Here is a 21,254-nt window from a genome sequence, read left to right as displayed (position 1 = left end):
GAGCCATCCACTGCAATGGAAAAGGGAAATTTAGAAATACTCAAAGACAAAATGAGTCCAAATTTCATGTGGCACAATGCCCTTCACTTGGATTTTTAAATAAGATATAATAAGAGCCAGAAGCTATATACAGTATTATTGTTCCCATGGTTAATCATTCTAGCTACCTGATAAACTCAATGGCTCCACCTGTTCCAGAAAAGGAAGTGCCATGATAAAAAAAAATACATGTAAAAAAAAAATTACAGATCTTTCAACTGGTCAGAGTTACTTTCAAGATTAATCTTTACCATCCTATATTATATCTGTTATAACAATAACATCATAATATGCTTACACAACATTTCATGTTGATAAAAGTTTAGTAATTGTGTCATAATGTTGGCACTGCATTAGACACACAATAAAAATGTTTTATGGCTATATTGTGTGCAGTTCGCCATCGAAAAAGAAGGCGGCTTTGTTGAAAATGCCTGAGAGACATTGAAACAAGTGATGTGGCAATAAAAGAGAAAAAAAAGTTAGGACCTTTAATACAAAGTTTTATAGCAACATGTAAATATTGGTGCAAAAAAAAAAAAGGCGAACAGCATGCAATACACTTTTTAATATAAATTAAAAATATAAAATAAGAGAAAACATATCCACTAATGAACACACAAGTCATGTCAAAGCATACTTGGCAATGCAAAGCCTGCTGAGATACATACTCTTCCACAAGAATCAACAGATCCAAAATAACAACAAAACTGTGAGAAGCACTCCACGTCCACAGTACTGTGATAGTCAACAACAGACATTTCTTTTCCCACATTTCTTGGCTCATCGCTCCTTCATCTAATAAACATCCATCTAACTGAAGCTACATGTTTACAGTGAGACAGTCATAGAGAGATGAGTGATTGCACATATTTATGTGCATGCTGATGGCAACAGTACAGACGTTGTCATAGGCAATGGTTTGGGGTCAAAGGGCTGTGTGAGTTTCCTGTAGCACACATACTGTATCCCTCCCCCTTCTTCCTCTGCTCCTGCTCTCTTTATAGCCAGAGGATATGGAAAACAGGATGCAAAGAGGCCAGTGTCGATGGGACTTCCAAAGCCAACATTTTCCTGCGCTTTTGCTGGGTTCTATATGTATATTCAAATGAGTGTTTTAATATGCCAAAAAAAAAAAAAAAAACGAAGCCAAATGTTAGTTGGTAGGAAGGTTTCTAGTTTGTAATTAAAACTATTATGCTTTTTAAAATATCAAAATATTTTCCAAAATCTAGCTTTTATTGCTAGAATTTATATACAAATTAAAAAATAATAACAATTAAGTAGAAAAGTAAGTAAAACTAAATAACATACAGACACGTTAACCCTAAACGTGCAAAATTCTAAATACATTAAACCACCATTAAAAAATTATATGGAAAATTCCTTCATATGTAGTACAGGTGTAGCTAAAAAAAAAAATGTATATCATGGAAAAGGAGTTTTTTGTTTTAATTCTGATGGTTACACATTTTTTATTTAAATAAAAAATTCAGTATCTCAAAAAAATTTGAGCTTGATTAGTTTGATTAATTTTGAGTATAAATACTGGGTACATCTTGGAATAGTTTAGAACATGCAACCACAATAATGGGAAAGACTACTGACTTGACAGTTGTCCAGAAGACAATCATCAACACCCTCCACAAGGAGGGTAAGCAACGCAGAAGGTCATTGCTGAAAGGGCTGACTGTTCACAGAGTGCTGTATCAAAATATATTCATGGAAAATTGACTGGAAGGAAAAAGTGTGGGAGGAAAAGGTGCACAAGCAACAAGGAAGAATGAAGTCTTGGGAAGATTGTCAGGAAAAGCCGATTCAAGAAATTGGGAGAGCTTCACAAGGACTGGACTGAAGCCGGAGACAGCTCATCAAGAGTCACCACACTCAGACGTCTGCAGGTAAAGGGCTACAGCTGTCACATTCCTAGAACCAAGACACCCCTGAACCAGAAAAAAACATCAGAAGCATTTTCACTTGGGGTAAAGAGAAAAAGAACTGGACTGTTGCTCAGTGGTCCACAGTCCTCTTTTCAGATGAAAGTAGATTTATTATTTAATTTGGAAATCAATGTCTGGAGTCTGAGGGAAGACTGGAGAGGCACAGAATCCAAGCTGCTTGAAGTCCAGTGTGAAGTTTCTGAAGTCAGTGATGATTTTTGGGTGCCGTGAGGTCTGCTGGTGTTGCTCTATTGTGTTTTATCAAGTCCAAAGTCAATGCAACCAGCTACTAGGAGATTTTGGAGCAAAATCTCCTGGAGCAAAATGCTTCCATCTACTGACAAGCTTAATAGGGATTCTGATTTCATTTTGCAGCAGGACATTAGCACCTGCCCACAGTGTCAAAACCACTTCCAAGTAGGGGTGTGCGATATGACAATTTTTGATAGTGGACGATGAAAATTCCTCCACGATCTGCTTTTGAAGAAATATCCTAGTATCGTGCTACAGCACACATTCTATCTATTCTATTTATATTAAATGCATGCAGGTCTTAAAAGGACAGTAGGCCTATTAAACATGCAGCCCACTGTCATTACTGTCAAGGGATAGATCACCCTAAAATATAATTTCTGTCATTATTTACTCACACTGTCATGTTGTCCTAAACCTGTATTAATTTATTTCTTGTTCTGCATACAAAAAAATATATTTTGAAGAATGTGGGTAACCAAATGGTTACTGGTCCACATTGAATTTGATATTAACAAAAAAATACTATGGAAGTCACCATGGACCAGAAACTGTTTGGTTTTCAAGTTCCTCAAAATGGCATTTATGTTCAGAAGAAGAAAGAAACTCATTTAGGATTAAAACTACTTTTTAGTGAGTGAATGGTGGTATAAAAATAAAACTATGAGAGAATTGACAGACAGCTGACCAATTTGTATTTTTGGGTGAACTATTCCTTTAACATTAATAAAAAAAAATTTTTTAAAATTAAAACACTCACTGCTCTTGACTGGAGAAATTGAAAACAGTTGCTATAGGAATCAGTCCATATAGTGTTTTATTTTTATATTTGTTCATTAAATTTTTTAAATGCTCCTGCTAAATACAGCTATTTTACCTGAAAATAAAGCTTGTTGGTAACACTTTAGAATAAAGTTCCATTAGTTAATGTTAGTTAACTACTTTCGTTAACATGAACTAAGCAAGAACAATCATTCTACAGCATTTATAAGTCTTAGTTCATGTTAATTTCAACATTTACTAATGCATTATTTAAATCAAAAGTTGTGCTTGTTAACATTAGTTAATGCACTGTGAATTACCATGAACTAACAATGAATAACTGTATTTTCATTAACTAACATTAACGAAGATTAATAAATACAGTAATAAATGTATTATTCATCGTTTGTTCATGTTAATTAATACATTAACTAACATTAACTAATGGAACCTTATTCTAAAGTGTTACCAGCTTGTTTTATTTGTATATTATGTGTAGTAGCAATGTGTATCTTTGTCATTCTTTTGTCTTTGTTATTAAAAAATAAGAACAAAGATTTTATCTTTGCCCTCTTTGGCCAAAATATCTGCCATTCTTTTTTTTTCTTTATTTTTTATTTTTTTGTTACCTTGAAAGGCTTTGTCTTCATAAAAGGGAAATTAGTTTGGGCTGTAATGCTCAGACAACTTGCAAAATAGTAAAACCAACATGACAAAGAATTGTGATAAAATCATGATATATAAAAAAAGTGATATTACATTTATATTCATTTATATTGTTTATATTAAATCTTAATATTATTAAATTAATAAACTGTGTATTTTTTTAAGTCTGTTTTAGTGTTTAAAAACTTTCTATAATAGCACACAGTAAAAGCTTTTTATTGTTGAAGTCTGTGTTCACACACATTTCGTGGAATGACCCAAGAGGGATTATGAAGGTGGAACAAGAGCAACCGCGCATGCGCAGACACAGGAGTTTACAGTCACCTAATACAGTGTTCAAAGCATCCATCATTCATATGAATGAAACACAAATAAATAACGTTAACTTGGCCCTTCGGATCACTAAAGTTAAACTCTTTAACTATACATAAACCCAATCGAGTTTCCATGACATACAGCCTTTACTCGTTTTTAGGAAAACTGTGGTCACACACTTGTCTGGTCACAAAACAAAGCAAATATCTCACTGAAAAAATAAATAAATAATAATAATATAACTAAAGCCAACCTATGAGTAAACATAACCAAAAGTTACATGAAGTGCAATATTTGCAAATACCTAACAAGTGGCACGCTTTAAATCGTATATATTTAAACATAATTTAGTTTGTTACTAAAATAAACGACATGCGAAATTCACCTGACTGTTCATATAATAGACTCATTCATTAGCAGCAGGCTAGCTCGCCACTGTAAAAAGCAATTAAACACAACTTATCACCAAACAAACAAACCTCTAGCTGCTCTTAATAGAAGCCACACAACAAATAAAGTAAGTTAAGAGTAAAGTCACTCACATAATCTGTAAATCCGGTGAGACCAGCTGTCTTTGAGGACAGAGAAGCGAAAGACTGTCCCGGTTAGCGGTGACAGAATCCCTCGATGTTATATATTCCCTTTTCAAGCCGCTGTCCTTCCTCTTTAAATGAGTCTGACTTCAGACTGAAGTCCACAGGAATAACAGCGACCTCAGCGGTGACACGGTAGCGGTGACAGACAGGCCGTGTCTCAAAACACAGACAGCTGACTATCTAGACATCTTGTGTGGGCGTCACAGTAGCTGAGTCCAGTCTTAGCCGTTACAGAAACGCGCAATTATTTTGCACCTCAAAGGCTCGCGCGGATGCAACGTTACATATTACACGGCGGCCCAAAATGCTCCCTAAGTAGGGCTCACTAGAGTTTTGAGTCGCAAACACATTCATCCGTCTACTGACTAAACACAGCCAACACCGTATGTTTACTGTAAAAGTAGAAATATTATGACTAGGCCTATATTTAATGGTTGTATGGTGTGTAAAATACATATAAGTTAGCCTAAATGAATGAGTTTAATTATTTTAATTATAGTAGTTCTCTTCACACAAATCGCGTTGCTTCTATTAAAAAAAAATCATTTTTTCAAAAGCCAAATTTTTCTTCATAAATATAACTTACACTAAAATGAAAACGAAATCACGTTCCTTGGGGAAATAAAGCCTATAAATATGAACCAAGCCTCAACGATGTAAATGTTTGAATTATATTCTACGAAGAAATCCCACTTTATTGTTGACGATGAAAAGGCGTCGGTTGAGGGATGAAGAGAAAGTCACGAGCAGCCTTCTGGATTATTGTCATGGTTACTAAAAGACACGCAACTGATACAAACTGGAGACTCATTAATATTTTATTGGCTTGTAACTCAAAACTTATAGAAGTATTCCTAAGTTGAAGTCTAATACCCCATTGAAAGCAGACTTTGTGTTTGTAAATCTAATTAGGATACATGATATCTCACTACGTGGCACTGTATCCAATTTCTGAGCAAAACAGTATTAAGAAAAAAACGTTTTTAGTTTGGTTTTGGTAAGTTTAAGTTTTAGTTTAGACTTGGACTAACGTTATATTTCTCCATTTTGAAATGTTGCTCAAGGCGTTTATACAGTTAAGCTTGGGTTAATAAGGTTGTAGTACAGTCATGAAGCATTGTAATATCTGAAAGGATTTTACAGAATTGTTTTATTTGATCGCATACTGTACTAATATTAAATATCCGTTCCTTCAGAAACATCTTAACAGTTTCAAAACAGATTAAAACAGGAGTTTTACAGTTATGTCATTGGTTGTGCCTGGAAAAAAAACTGTTAATTAGATTTAATGCCACACGTTTCCCAGGAGCATTGCAGACAGAGGTAAAAACAACTGTTCGGTGTGCTCCAGAACACATATGCCAGTCACACAACAAGCGAACATAAAGCAGAAGAACAGCTTGATTTGCAGACGCTGTGACTCATCTTAATGATATATTGTTACCTTGCAATGTTTAGTCTGATGAAAAAGCCTAAAAGTGAGGAGGAGTTTTACTAGCCGGGAGATATTCTGGTTGCTTTCCACAGCTACATGAAAGTATAACTTGAGTCTAAATATACAATTTCAGCCCATTTCAGGATGTGGTACTGTAAAATTATATGGTAAACATGCACAAAAAAAGCTAACTAATTAAACAAAAGTCATATACAAATTTCATAGTGAACTAAATGAACTTTGTGAATAAATGAATAAAGTTATATACAGTACTGTGTGTATATGTATGTATGTATGTGTGTGTATATATATATATATATATAAACACAAATCAAACAGCAAATTCAGTATTTGGGGTTGCCCTTATTATTCCCTCAGTGGTAACCAATCCCTTTAAAACATTTCAGCTTAAATTACAACTCATTCCATATGCTGCTGGCAGATGGGTAATTCCACAAAGCACTGAAGTAATAACTGTGCGTTGAGTGCATGGTCCACTCAAAGAGTCTCATTAGCTCTAACACTTCAGAATTAAAAGAGATAAAGGAAGTTTATCATGTGGAGAACACAGCAGGGATGCAATCTTGAGAGAGGGGAAGGAGGTGAGGCTGTCACGTGTTCGTTTTCAAGGTTTCCGAGCTGATCAAATGATACAGGCGATGAGACGTTTCTTTTAAACTAAAAATTTAATGAACTCTCAGGTCTTACAAATCTACATTAAACCTTTTTTAACAGAAAGATTTGTAATGTTTTTTTTAAAGAGTTCTCTTCTGCTTACCAGGCCTGTATTTATTTGATCCAAAACACAGCAAAAGCTATAATACTGTGAAATGTTAAAAAAAAAAATTAATAACTGCTTTCTATTTGAATACATTTTAAAATGTAATTTATTAATTTATTCATGTGATCAATAAAGCTGAATTTTTAACATCATTACTCTAGTTTCAGTGTCACATGATCCTCCAGAAATCATTCTCATATGCTGATTTTTTTTTGCTGTTAAAGAAACATAATTATTAGGGGTTCAAGCACTTAGTGCTGAAATCATATTGTAATTGTAAGAATTTTTATTATTATTTTTTTCGCCCAGGTACAGACAGAGTCCTGGAGACTTGAAACTTGGATAGAACCTGACAAAGACCAATCAGCCAATAGGGGGTGCTACAGTGAACAAAAATGTGTAATTGCTCATATTTTCTTGAGCGTTTGTCGAAGACTCAATTTTAATATTTGTGAAATCTTTGGATCAAGGTGAACAAAAGCTTAAAAATTCATATTCACTTTACGAGGTCTGGCTTTCCTATTTCTAAAAGTAAATTCAAAACCTACTTTTGCGAACTAGCCCTAGGTTTTTTGGGCGATATGAACCAAACACTGGAGGGGGGGGGGGGGGGGGGTAAAAATAATGCCTATAACTACGCAACCATTAGTTCAACTGACCTGAAAATTGGTATGCAATGTCTTTGTCTAATGTGCCATAAGGGTCTATGAGGACATTGGAGTATTTTTTTAAACATGGCTGCCATTGGCCAATGAAATTTGAAGTCAAACTCGGTGGGCATGTTCGACCCATGGATCTAAAGGTCTGTAACAATGTTGAAAGAAATTGGCCACTAGGGGGCAAAATTGCATTTAAGTACATAAATGATTGTACATTGTGTTATTTTTCACACATACACGCAATCTTCATATCATATGATAGATCTCCTCATGCTGAGAAACTTTGCCAGAAGAACCGGTGCTGCCAATCAAATTGTGTTAAAAACCTACTTTTGTGAACTAGTCCTAGGTTTTTCACTCAAACCTTATTCAAACCACTGCAGCACAATTCTCTGGACTCAATAATTATGAAAAAATTTAATTTTGTCATTTGGTTAGCTATTACGGGGTTATTTATAAAAAGGGCATGGTCAAATGGACCCAAAAGCCTATAAAACCTAAACAAAAACTCAAAACTTTATGAAACTTCTTGAAAACATGTCAGATGACTCTTAACAATCATGCAAAGTTTCATCAAGATCTGACTACAGGTGGCATTATAACAATAAAAAAGTCTGCAAAAACACAATTTCATTTCAAAATGACTTTAAATAAGTTCATATTCACACATACACTTTTTCAAACTAGTCCTTGGTTTTTCTCTCGATTGCAACAAAACCACTGCAGTACAATTCTCTGAACCCTCTAGATCCACAATTATCAAAAAATATTGAACTTTACACTTTGGTAAGCTACAACAGCATCACTTTTAAAGGGACATGGCCAATTATACCCAAAAGCCTATAAAGAAAAACTCTAAACTTCATGAAACTCGGTGAGAATAGGATTCTAAACAAGCATCCAACATTTAATGTAAATTTGACCATTGGTGGTGCTATAACAGTCATTACTGTTAAAAAGAATCGTATTTCTTTGGTAAATTACCTGCATTTACCAAAAATGCTATTTTAATCATTGATTTGAGTGGCTACAGCCATGTTAATAGTCTTTTAGCTTATGTGTATTTCAGATAAATGCTGTTCTTATGAATCAAATAATTATCAAAGAAACCTTGAAAGAAAAAATATATACTTTTGACTGGTAGTGTAGTTCATATGCTTGTAACTCTCATACTTGCTACAGTGTGCAAATTCACCTTCTAAAGAAGGACTATATGTAATGAAACACTAATATTTGGTTTGGTCAAGCTGATATATTTGAAACTAATTTTTGCATTTGATTTCCCCAGTCTTAAATTTTATAATGTGCACAGGATCAGCTGTTTCATTACAGTCCAAAGATTCTTGCCCACGTTGAAACAGAATACATCAAGCATTTCAATTTGAGTATTTGGGAGGCAGACGGTCATCTGTCTTGATCGTGTGGGGTGCCAATCTGATCATCTGCATGAACAGGCAAAAATTCTGCCCTCTAGCAAAGACAGAAGCAAGTCTGGGAAAATAATGAGTTTAGAATATGCATAAGCCATGTTCTTGGGAAAGGATTTGTTTATTCATTTTGTGTGCTTAAATTTGGGCCTTAAACCACAAGAATGAAATCTTAATGCTCGGACTGTTTGATGAAACGGCAAGATGTGACTTTCAGTCATTTTTAACACAAGACTACATAGAACGCTACATACAAGCCATAAATAGTTATTTCCTTGAATTCACAGAACTGCTGTTTATTTGAGCATCTCCACCAGCACAGAAAAAGAATATTGCTTTACCAATGATATGGGTTTGGGACGAGTAACCATTTAGGGAAACCTGCTGGAAAACAGTTATTTTTACACTTCTGTTTAAGAGTTTTCAATACAACTAATACAATAATAATAAATAAAAACTCATACTTGGATTCAGCATCTGGCCATTTAATTTTGATAGATTCTATATACAACTATTATTTTACTGAATTTCAAGAACAAATCATCCATTTCCAAAACAAACATATTCATTTAAATATTATTAATTTACGGCAGCAAACATTTTTTGCTAATTTAATTTCCTTCCATTAAAAAAAATCCTGAAGGAAGGCTTGTAATAGTTTTTGTGGTAACAATAAATGATCTGCAGGAAGCATATGACCTGAAAAAATTAAACTTTTTGCTGTCTGTGAAGTTTGAGAATGAGCTGTTTGATTTGCCTCCTTTTCTTTTTCACCATCCTCTGTGAAAACCAGTCGTTCAAGTCCATGTTGCGATGGAAAGTTTGTGGTGGGTCCTAAAACAGTGAATAAGAACAATTTTTAAATACAAAAAAAAAATGATAAACTTTAGAATGAAACAGACGCTCATCAAAATACCTTGAGGAAGCTCTCCACATACTGCAGAAGGAAGATGCCACAGTCTGTATAGTTATCCTGCTTTGGGACGATGGGACTCCATCCATCCATCACTCCATTTCCAAAACTCTGTTCAGAACCCATTTTGACCTTCCATTCCTCTTGTAAGTACCTTGTATTTACATAAACGAAGTGGATAGAATGGCAACGTTATCTTGTATTCACTGATCATATGTATTTATTTTCGGTGAAGTATTACACTGTTTGGTGTTATCACATTGTTTTATATGCCACCGAGTTAAATATAACTAGCCAGCTAACATGCATGAGGTTTGCTCGGTTTGGGAGCAGATTTACATTTGTGTGTCAGCAATGAGTCCTTGGAATTGATTTAAACAAATGATTCTTTTTAGCATACAAACGTCTCCACTGAGATTTGAATGTTGTCCAGTGAAGGACTCTGCTTTCTGAGCTGCCAAACTCCCCCTTGAGGAAGACAGCATTTTGTCTCATAGGAAACGGTCATTAATTGGTGACATTTGCTGCCTAGTGCAGGATGCAAACGCACAAGAGAAAATGTGGTCGCTATTAATGCACAGGTGCAAAAATAATCAAGCACTTGAAACAAAAGAGGATTACTCTTGGAGTATCTGCACCACTGATGATCTTCCACTGCAGGTGAGGGAGTCCAGGATGAGTATGCACGGCCTGCAAACACAGACAGTCCATCAAATGACTGAGTACAATGGAACATTTCATCGATTTGTTGCTGCCATCTAGTGATAGGTAAAAGTAAAACACGGAAAACTCACTGTTCAGAGACATTACGGTCACTGTTGAAGACAGATCTGTTCTTCACCGTCTGTAATTCAGAAATAGAAAAGGTTAGTTTATACTCTCTACTGATTTGTTACAGATTAGAAAGTGATTAGCTCACATTACCTGATCATCATCTTCAGCCTCGTCATCTGAAAGGAAGCAGAAGCTCTGGTCTAATTTGTTTATGGGAGAAAAACATACGTAAGGCTTACTTATCACAGAAAATTATTTGTACTCATCGCTCACTTAAAAAATATAAGTAGCAAGGTTCCCACTAAAATATTAAGCAGCACAACTGTTTTTAACATTGATAATAATAAGACATGTTTGCTCAGCATACTGATAATCCATCTTTTCAGCATACTGATAATCCATCTTTATATATATATATATATATATATATATATATATATATATATATATATATATATATACACACACAGTATATATAAGAAACTGAAAATGTGCTAAAAAGTATGGCTCAAATTCTCTCAAAGCACTAACTTGTATTAAGTATTTATGGCTATACTTTCAAACATATAATGGTTTTTCTGGCCTTGGCCTTATGAACTAAAAGTGACTTAAATTTTATTGAACGTGTTGACTAAGAATAACCGAATATGCATTGAACTTTGTCAAAAATAGAAAATGTTTTACTCTTTAGCTCTGTATCATGGAGCAGTTTGGATTTGCATGTTCTCTCGCTCAAAAAGAGCTGGAGCAAAATGATCTAACAGATTTTGTCCTTTATTTTGCTGTGGCACATCATGGGTTTTCTAAATTACCTGTGGATTGACTCCATCTGGAGCGCTGCTTTGAGGATTCTGGAGAGTAGAAGAGAGACATGGGATTGAGTGGAGATTGATCGCAAAGATACTCCACTGAACACCTTCGCCCATCGAGGTGAAGATCCAAACCACTGGTCTGTGAAGTCTTGCCAGGAAAACAGATGACAGCCAGGTACCAGTGAGCCCTGAGGACACATTGCACAGGAGGGGCTCTAATTAAGAGATGCCCTTTATTTGACCTAACCAACACAACCTGAAATTCTGCAAGAACCTTTTGAATTGATCACCAAATATGCAGAACGTGCAGCTTCATTGAGAGACTCACATTTGATTAATCGGGACAAATAGAAAGTCCTTCTCAAAAAGGTTGACGCCCCTGGTCCACGTTTTCACCCGACTGTGCCGGCGCTCTTGAATGCTGCAATACAGTGCAGTGTTAATCCCCATTATGTTCATCTACTTTTTTACAAGACCATATTCTCTACATACGATAAATCTGTAGTTCCTGGAAGCCTTCTATGATCTTTCTGAGTGAGGCGCTTGAAGAAGAAAGAGCTGAACACATGGTACTTGGAGGCATCCTCTTTTTCCTGCTGCTCACAGACCAAATACCTGGCCAAAGAACAAGACGCATGTCATTACAGCACCAACGGACTGAAGTAGATAGCCACTTCGAGAATCTCAGTAAATTTAACCTTAAATAGAAGTCTATTATCACATCGTTTAGGAATTCTCCTTCCTCAAGACAGCTGAGGTCATCCTCTGTGATGGTTATTCCCCCTTTGGCTGGAGGGGGTGGGTACACAACCAGTCTGCAAAGAGAAGGGAGAAGAGCTCTTCTAGACAATAATATCACAATAACTGCTCATCTCACTTAGGTCAGCCAACTGACTTTTTGATATCCTGTTTGGGTGATGAAGGGAGCTCTGTCAAATCGTCCTCATCACTGTCTGACACACTGAGGGCTGCAATTTCCCATCGATGAGGATCAGGAGAGGCCAAAAATGGCACCAAGCCATGCTAAACATTGAGAGAAAGAGTTAAACAGCTGAAAAACATGTTAAAGGCAGATTTATTTTACCCTATTACATACACAAACATTACATACACATTGGTGCTCAAAGATTTAGATTTGACTGATTCTGTGATAATATTATGAAAGGAAAAGGAAAGGTGAGGGAAAAAAAAAAAAAGTAGAAATAAAAGGACAAGGAAAGGAAAAGAATAAGCAAGCAAGAAGCAATAAAAGTTTAAAAGGAAAAGGGAAGAATTTTAAAAAAGGAAATAAAACAGAAAAGGAAAAATTTGTACAAAAATAAAAGAGAAGGAAAATGGACAGGGGAAGTAAAAGGAAAATAAAATAAAAGGGACAAAAGGAATGGGAAGCAAAAGGAAATTAAATAAGAAGGAAATGAAAAAATAGAAAAAAGGACAAGAAAAGGAAAAAGGGAAATAAAAAGAAAAGAGCAAATGGAAGTAAAAGGACATGAAAGTAAAAGGAGAGAAATATAAAAAGGAAAGGGAAATGGATGAAGAAACAAAAGAAAGGGGTAAGTCAAAGTAAAGCAAAATAAAGGAAAGGGAAAAGGAAGAAAAAGGAAAATAAAAGAAAAAAGTCAAATAGGAAAGGAGAGGAGAGGAGAGGAAATGTTTGAAAAACCTGACTAGTGACAGGAAGTTCATCCTCTTCAAGCTGAAGCACAGCAAACTGAACAGCAAATTAAAATGAATATTACAGGGAAAATTTAATAAATACAAAGATGACTAAGGAGCACTTGTCATTTTTAAGTCTAAATCTTAATGGACAGTCACTTAATTTAAAATTACTAGTGCACCTTTAATCACCATAATAAATAGTTTTATGTTTGTTTGATCTATGATTGGTTAACGCAAAGACATTCTAAACCGAGACTTTCCTCAAAACAAAAACAAATGTACATGTTTGGAACATCATAAAGGTGACAAACATAACTGCATGCCTTGACCCACCTCCTGTTTTTGGGCACACTGATGTGTCTTCAGTCTGTTACTGGCTTCTTCAAATGACAGCTTAGCTGGAAAACTGCTGATATTATGACGCTTGCCCATCTCTGTGAATATTTCCTCCAGTATGATTTGCTCTGAGAGTGTGAGCTCATTCTCAAAGATAAGGACAACATATTTCTCGTTTTCATCTAAGGACACAACAGATACCATTGTACATGATTTAACTCTCAAAGCAAGAACGTCAGTCACACTTGATCACATATCGACTCACTCCTGCTCTCGCAGTCACACCACATTTTGGAATCATCTTCAAACATGTCAAGCTGGACCTGCAGATGGAGACACGTCTCTGGTGTCGTCTGCAGAAACAGGGCTGGCAGCTTCTGCTCGGTGCACCATTCACAACCCATCAAATCTGATGCTTCTATTCGTTCTGATAGTAAAATGGAAGAGAAAATACAGTATTTTTAACATTATCTTCATTGCGGATTCAGAATTATTGCAGTTACTAAAATGGGTTTTTCTGACTTTTAGCATATGTTGAAAAATTGATGGAAATGTTCACCCAAAAATTTACTCACACTTATTTCAAAATTGTCCAAATGTTAGTTTTTGGGTGAACCATTCCTTTTAACAATCCAAATGTTAAATCATGAGGAGTCAGTTTATGAGTGTTTGAAAGCCTGCGGTTTGAAAATGTGCACATGCTTTACCTTGATTTGCAATCTGAATGTTATCCACTGTAAACTGTAAATGAAAAACAGACAGTATATCCGAGTATATCAGGTGTTGAATAATGCATTATGAATTCAGTAAACCTGTAATTGATATTTACGGTGCACTGGGGGGTCAGAGCATCAGATCTTCTGAAATTCTTGGTCAACTTTCCAACTTTGAAACATCTTATATTGAGCGTGAGACTGTTTAGCCTCTGTGCAACATGTCTCTTTGGGCTTTCTGGCAATATGACCTTTTTGGCAATTGGATTTTTCACTCTGACATGACGGATGATGTTACCAAACTGTATTAGGAAAAAAAACTACATCAGTTTAAAACTGAATCCAATATTATGAGAACATTTTTATTTTTTACCTCATCTCTCATTCGATATTTTCGCAGAAGCTGTTTTTTGGGAGATGTGTCTTCACCATTCTTAAATGTGGTTTTCTTCTGACCCACAAAAAAATCTGTTAAAAAAAAAAAAAAAAAATTATATATATATATATATATATATATATATATATATATATATATATATATAATAATAATAATAATATACATATATATATATATATATATATATATATATACACACACACACACACACACAACTATAGATGGGTGGGCTGGCAGATATCCTGGGAGGGCTTTTTTTCGAGGTGGGGGGAGATATTGTAAATATATTGGGTAAATAGTAACTATATTATATGTACACTGGAGAAAAAAAAGCTTTCATGGGCAGCCTAGAATATCATATACTTTCACAACAAAATGGATTTATTTTTCTTTATTGAATAGAAAAAAAGCCCTCTTTGTTCTCTTTCTCTATATAATTTTCTTTACATTGATGATTCTTTTTAACTAACTTTTTCATTTATACCAAACAAGGCCATAGTCATGTCTATAATATTGGAAGACCATTGTTTTGAGGAAAATATAAAGACCAGACCACTATGGTAATGATAAAAGAACTAAAAGGATTCACATAGATTTGGTGGAAAAAACTAAAGAAAAAAAATAAATAAAAGAACAAGAATAAGATTTTTTTGTAAGTAATTTATCTGACCTGCAAATATTTTTATTTTAAAATATGCACCCATTGAATTTTAGCTGTAGACTATTCCAATCAAAGAAATGCTATTGTCATCACAATAATTATGAATTAAACGAAATGTAAATGACCCCCACTTTGTGTTGTTTAGGCAACTTTCACGTTTCATTCTTACATTCAGCATTAACAGCAAGTCAAACGGGTTAAAGGGGTCATATGATGCTGCTAAAAAGAACATTATTTTGTGTATTTTGTGTAATGGAATGTGTTTATGCAGTTTAAGGTTCAAAAAGCATTATTTTCTACATACTGTACATTGTTGTTTCTCCTCTATGCCATGCCTTTCTGAAACAAGTAATTTTTTTCAAAGCGAGGTGTACTTTGATTGGCCAGCTATATAGTGCATTGTGATTGGCCGAATGCCTAAAACATGTTACGGAAATGTTACACACCTCATCATACTGTGATGCGCGTCCCGGTCAGAACACCGGCGCAATAAGACAGAACCACTGACATGACCATTGACATGGTCCCTACACAGTGTTCATTGCTTCCTACTCACTGAGCAGGAGAAATTTGTTGCAGTGTGTGGTCAGTAACACGGTCACCACCAGTTAAACCGTGCTGTTGAAGCTCCACACTCTTCTGACAAGGGAGGCGGGAGCACCAGCTCATTTTCATTTAAAGGGGACATACACATAAACAGCGAATTTTAGCTCATACCCTAAAAGTGGCATGTGGCAAATTATATGTGGGGTATTTGGAGATAAAACTTCACATACACACATAACATAAGCACATTTATTTCTAAGATTTTATAGAAAGTGGTTTATTCACAGCTACAGTATATTCGTATCTGAATACTCATGATATTTTAGATACATATCAGTTAGGCTTCAGGACCTGTCACAGCACAGTATCTGCACTGCTCAAGCTTACTAATGATATATTATTATCGTTGGACACCGGATCACATGTTGTTCTGGTTTTGTTGGATCTGAGTGCTGCCTTTGATACCATAGACCATGAAATTCTTCTCAATCATCTGGAGTGTTGGGTTGGTGTCCAGGGTATAGCTCTGCAGTAGTTTGCATCGTATTTAAAAGAAGGGACAGTTGCTGTGAATCTGGGAGACTTCTCTTTCACATTGGCCCCTTTAGTTTTTGGTGTCCCTCAGAGGTCGATTTTGGGACCATTGCGGTTTTCTCTTTACATGCTTCCTCTAGGCACTATTTTTCGGAACTATGGTATTTTAGGGTTTAGAGTTCACAACAAAACCTAATTTGGTCACTTTCTGTGATTCTCCTCGGCATATTTGAAGATGTACGCAAGCAAAAAATAATTAATGAATGAATAAGGGGCAGTTCACATATCGCGCCAAAAAACGCGTGGAAAACGCTAGGTGCGCCGCTTTCTCCTTCTTTCCAAAGCACTCGGGCAGAAGCACTCCTGAGGCATCTGCCATTGCTAAGCAACTATGACGCGCTCTCTCCATGAAGATGCGGACATTTCAGCAAAGGATAAATGGATTTGCAGCACAAAAAAAATCCCTTTTTTAGTAGCTCTGCAACTAAATTTATTTCAAAATGGCAATCCATATACAGCTATGATCAGCTGTTTCTTCATCTTGGCTGAGCTTTCAACATTGTTACGGGAAAGGATAAAGCTGAATGTTTATTTCTTGTCACATGACCTGAGGTGCGATTGCGGCATTCTGAAAAGTTGAGATGTTTTTAACTCAATGCGGTGCGGACGCGCCTGTAAAAAATAGGGTCACTTCCATTATGAGCGCGCATACCGCGTGCCTATATTGGAAATAACAAACTTGAGCGCGCAAAAGATGCGATATGTGAACGGCCCCTAAGAACTGCGGTCTTCTACGGTACTTCAAATATGCCGTGGAGAATCACAGAAAGTGACCGAATTCAAGAACATTGTTGCGGCATCTCTCAAGCAACGAATAAACACCACTAACTTGGAGAATGCAGTGAAAACTCCTCTTCTCGCGTCTGTCCTAGACCCTCGGCACAAACATCTCAGGTTTCTCAATGAAAACATGAGAGAAGTAAGAAACAAAAAAACGTTTTGAACATTATCAGAACATTTTCCTTGATGCGAGTGGTGCGGATGCAGCCGCCGCCACCAACGATGAAGAGGATGCAATGCCCACTCGTCTGAAAAGGCTGAGCCAGTTCTTCAGCGATGATTACAGAGAGTCCAGCCGAGACGAGTGGGATGAGGATCACCAGATCCCACCAGATGAGGATCCCATTCAGTGGTGAAATGAAAACACGAAGCACTTCCCAAAACTTACTCGCTTAGCACACCATTAATTTATAGTCCCGCCAACGTCTGTGCCGTCAGAGCGCGTTTTCTTCGCGGCCGGCCTTTTTGTTAACAGACTAAGGAGACAACTTTCCCCCGATCATGTTTACATGCCTGTGTTTCTAAACAAGAACATGGAAAACAATAGAAAAAAGCACAAAAGATTTGCTGACAGTTTAAAAGTTTCAAAGTTAAGTGTAGGCTACGTTCTAAAATAGCCTAAATGCTGCAGGCTGCTTTACGTTTTTTCTTTGTTGACCTTTTTTTTTTTTTTTTTATCTATACTTTTGTTTGTTGGCATGCATTGTTAAAGGTTTTCAGCTACAATACATGATGTGTAATGTTCAAGCTTATTGTAAGCTTGTTCAAAATGACGAAAACAATGAATGTTGCTGAAAAATAACGTCTGTCTCATTAAACTTAATTAAAACAAATATTTGAATATTCGTTTTTTAGTGAGCTCAAATATTCGAAGCAGATATTTGATATCTGATTTGATATTTGATTTGATATAAATATTTGATATTTGCGGAAAACACCCATCCCTATGTATTTACATCACTGTTATGCAGACGATTTTCAGTTTTACTTTCCTGTGAACTTAGATAAAACCTGTTCACTGGACAAAGTACAGAAATGTTACAGTGACATTAAACTCTGGCTATCTAGCAACTTCCTCCAATTAAATAAGAGTACAACTGAGGTTTTGATTGTAGGCTCTCCCGTCTCACCTACCTTTCCTGCTCATTTAGGCTCCTTATCCCTAATGACTGTGAATCATGTAAAGAGTTTGGGGGTTATAGTGGACTCATCACTTAACTTTACGAAACAGATTGGTGCCGTTGTTAAAGGACGCTTTTATAACCTGAGATCAACTGCTAAAGTAAAGCATTTTCTATCCAGTAAGGATTTGGAAATTGTGGTTCACTCCTTTATCACATCTAAGCTTGACTATTGTAATTCTTTATATATTGGTCTCCCCCAGACTCTGCTTGTCTCTTTACAGTTAGAGCAGAATGCAGCGGCAAGGCTTTTAATGGGGGTGAGAAAGAGAGACCATATTACTCCTGTACTGCAATCCTTACACTGGCTTCCGGTCAAATTCAGGATTGATTTTAAAGTTCTCCTGTTTGTCTACAAGGCCCTGTCAAGCCTTGCCCCCCAGTACATCAGTGATCTTATAGTTCCTTACTCTCCTTCTAGAGTCCTTAGGTCCACCGAGAAATGGCTTTTAAAGGTCCCTCGTTGTATTTTAAAATCAAAAGGAGATCGTGCTCTTTCTGTGGTAGGTTTTTCCCATGTGAGGTCAGCTCCATTGATTATAACTTTTAAGTCTTATTTTAAAACTTATTTGTTTTTTTATCTTTTGAATAAGGTATGTTCGTTTTGCTGTATGATTTTAATGTCATTATTTTTGTAAAAGCACCTTGGGGCAGCGTCTGTTGTTTAATAAATGTGCTATATAAATAAAATTGCTTGCTTGAAACATTTATCTTGTCTCGTCCATGAAATGAATGCACATTATTGAATGAGGGTGTTTTTTAGAACATCAATTCAACTGCTCAGGGTATTTCAGTGCTAGGCTAGGATATATATTCACATATTCAACTCCTCATTACAGGCAAACTCCCTGTGATAGCACGCAAATATTTCTGCCTGTTTTCACTCATTGTCAGCCTCTGCTTTTATGCAACAGACTGAAGCCTCCATGTGAATTCCACGTGCCTTGCATTCAGCTTATAGAAGAAAAAATGCTGCAATTTTCTGGTGTTATTTTACGATTGTTGGGATATTCTCCAGCTAAACGTTAAACTTCTCAAAATACAGCCCCTTTCAAATTTTAATCACTGCACAAAAATAAATAAATAAAGCAATTTTTATCTAATTCTGATTGGGTGGGCAGCCCATCCCCAGAGCCGGCCTCATATACATAAAAATAATTTTTATTAACATTATTATTCATAAATATATATAAATATACACATTTTTTATTATTATGACTCACACATTATAGTATGATAGTCAGAATAGGGAGCTCACCATCATAAAAGATGTTGCAGTTGTTAATATTTATGTGGCCATGATAGCTTGTAATGTAAATTTATTCAATTTTATAAATAAATAAAATGCACGTAAATCAATGTCTATATTTGCTTTACATTTGCTATAGGAGCTTTTTTTTAAATAAATAAATAATAATAAGTACAACCTGAAGGAGGATATATTTGTACAAAAAGGCCTTTTACTTGCTTTCTAAAATAACTTTATAAAAGTTACCTGTGTCATCAAATGAAAAAAGATCTTCATATTGGGTGTCCAGCTCATTTCTGGTTTCCTTTTCCTCATTACTTGACAAAATATCTGCACAGATGCCAGATATGATACAGTTTGAATTACCAAAACAAAATGCTAAAGTAAACATACCCATCAAACACACTTCCATTCTGAGCTCAGATTTCAAAAAGAAAAAATTATGTATTATCATACTTGATGTCTTAACCAATTGACGTGGTTGTTACTACATACCTCCTGTAATTTCAAGTTAATCAGATCATTGAACACTAAGATATGGGTTTCCATGTGTTCACACTGCCTGGCTGCCATAATATTATACATTTACAGTTTATTGCTGGTCTGTGGTTTTACACTGCTGTCATTTTTAAAGACTTTATATTATTGTAGGGTTAATTTCAAATGTAGCTATACTTCTAATGAAAATTACACAGCTTCAGTGTGACATCAATAAGAAAAAGTATAATTTCATAGATATTGTTCATTATAGTTGGATGTTTCCTATATACACAAAAAGAGTCAACAGTCACTTTATTCCATTAGCCAAAGGATGTATTTCATTACCTTGACCATTCTGAGTGATGTCACTCCTCCAGGTGGACTGCAGAGCGTAGCTGAAGCGTTTGAATGGCTGTTCAAAACATCGTGTGTGAGGTTCATCTGTATTCTCAGTTTTGACCTCCGAGTCAGACTGGTCACTGAAAATAACGATAGGTGGAATTAATATAAGAATGTGTCGGGTTCGATCAATGTTTGTTGTTTTGAACTAGTTTCGAACACACGCACGTCACTATCGTTCTGATTCCGAGCAGCTGGAGTCCGGCGGCCTTTCTTCTCTTCAGCGGTTTGATATTCGAGATGTTTTTCCGATCTTGGCCGAATGAACGAACCTTGTTCACAACAGAAATGGCACACTTCACGATGGCTAAAGTAAATATGTAGCTAACTTTCATAAAATAACGTAACATTTCGTTTTTGTCCCTGTGGCTTCAGTGATTCCCCAGACAACGCCAACTGGCAAACAGGAACTAGTAAGGTTTTAATAAGTTCGTTTTCTGCCACTCACCATTTTAGAGTTAACCGTCTGAACAACAACTAAAAAAACATCTCAAGCTTTACGTAACGTAAACGTGTCCATCAGCTGCTCTGATAGTTGACAGGTGCTTGCGAATTTTGATTCAGTGAATCGGAGCTTTGGCGGCAAGGTTATGACAGATTCATTGAATCATTTACTTGATTCACTTTTTGAATCAATAGTTTTTTTTTTACGGCGGACAGCATCGTTCATTTTCTTTATACAAATCTGTTAAGGGACTACAGTTTACCCATTCAACGTTTTAGAAAATAAACAAAACCAGAATATAGAAATAAGAATAAAGAAAAACCTATACAGCTTTCGCGTCCTCAACTCAATGAAGTACACGGGCATGTTCACAACAAACAGAGGTCGACCATCTGCTATATAGTATCAGAATATCAAGTGAAATGATCCGTTGTACTCTTGCA

General features: G+C 35.7%; 2 protein-coding genes across 6 annotated transcripts in view; both read right to left on the bottom strand.

Annotated features, from left to right (window-relative positions):
- Positions 1-4,678, bottom strand: part of LOC127976418 (unconventional myosin-VI) — a 49,056-nt gene extending 44,378 nt beyond the window's left edge. Inside the window, exon 1 of the mRNA XM_052580821.1 lies at positions 4,517-4,678. The gene's annotated coding sequence lies outside the window, so the exon portion shown is untranslated. The remainder of the gene's footprint in view (positions 1-4,516) is intronic.
- A 4,474-nt stretch (positions 4,679-9,152) lies between these two features.
- senp6b (SUMO specific peptidase 6b) lies at positions 9,153-20,957 on the bottom strand. 5 transcript variants are annotated; one of them, XM_052580080.1, is made up of 20 exons: positions 20,815-20,957; positions 20,535-20,638; positions 20,313-20,446; positions 19,734-19,817; positions 14,453-14,547; positions 14,196-14,381; positions 14,074-14,107; positions 13,632-13,793; positions 13,364-13,548; positions 13,035-13,082; positions 12,267-12,394; positions 12,070-12,186; positions 11,864-11,986; positions 11,700-11,792; positions 11,372-11,559; positions 10,710-10,768; positions 10,580-10,629; positions 10,407-10,475; positions 9,789-9,939; positions 9,153-9,706 (listed from the first exon to the last, which is right to left on the bottom strand). In XM_052580080.1, the coding sequence occupies exons 1-20, from the start codon at positions 20,815-20,817 to the stop codon at positions 9,581-9,583; spliced, it is 2,139 nt and encodes a 712-aa protein (XP_052436040.1). In that variant the 5' UTR covers positions 20,818-20,957; the 3' UTR covers positions 9,153-9,580. The 5 variants fall into 5 exon arrangements, with proteins under 5 accessions (XP_052436040.1, XP_052436041.1, XP_052436037.1 ...); XM_052580081.1 differs by having other exon boundaries at positions 10,710-10,759; XM_052580077.1 differs by lacking the exon at positions 20,815-20,957 and having other exon boundaries at positions 20,535-20,808.
- Between the last annotated feature and the right edge of the window lie 297 nt (positions 20,958-21,254).

The sequence above is a fragment of the Carassius gibelio genome, chromosome B17 (genome assembly GCF_023724105.1).
Source record: "Carassius gibelio isolate Cgi1373 ecotype wild population from Czech Republic chromosome B17, carGib1.2-hapl.c, whole genome shotgun sequence".
NCBI lineage: Eukaryota > Metazoa > Chordata > Actinopteri > Cypriniformes > Cyprinidae > Carassius > Carassius gibelio.
The sequence above is the reverse complement of the archived record's forward strand: the minus strand, read 5'-3'. Positions and strand labels throughout refer to the sequence as shown.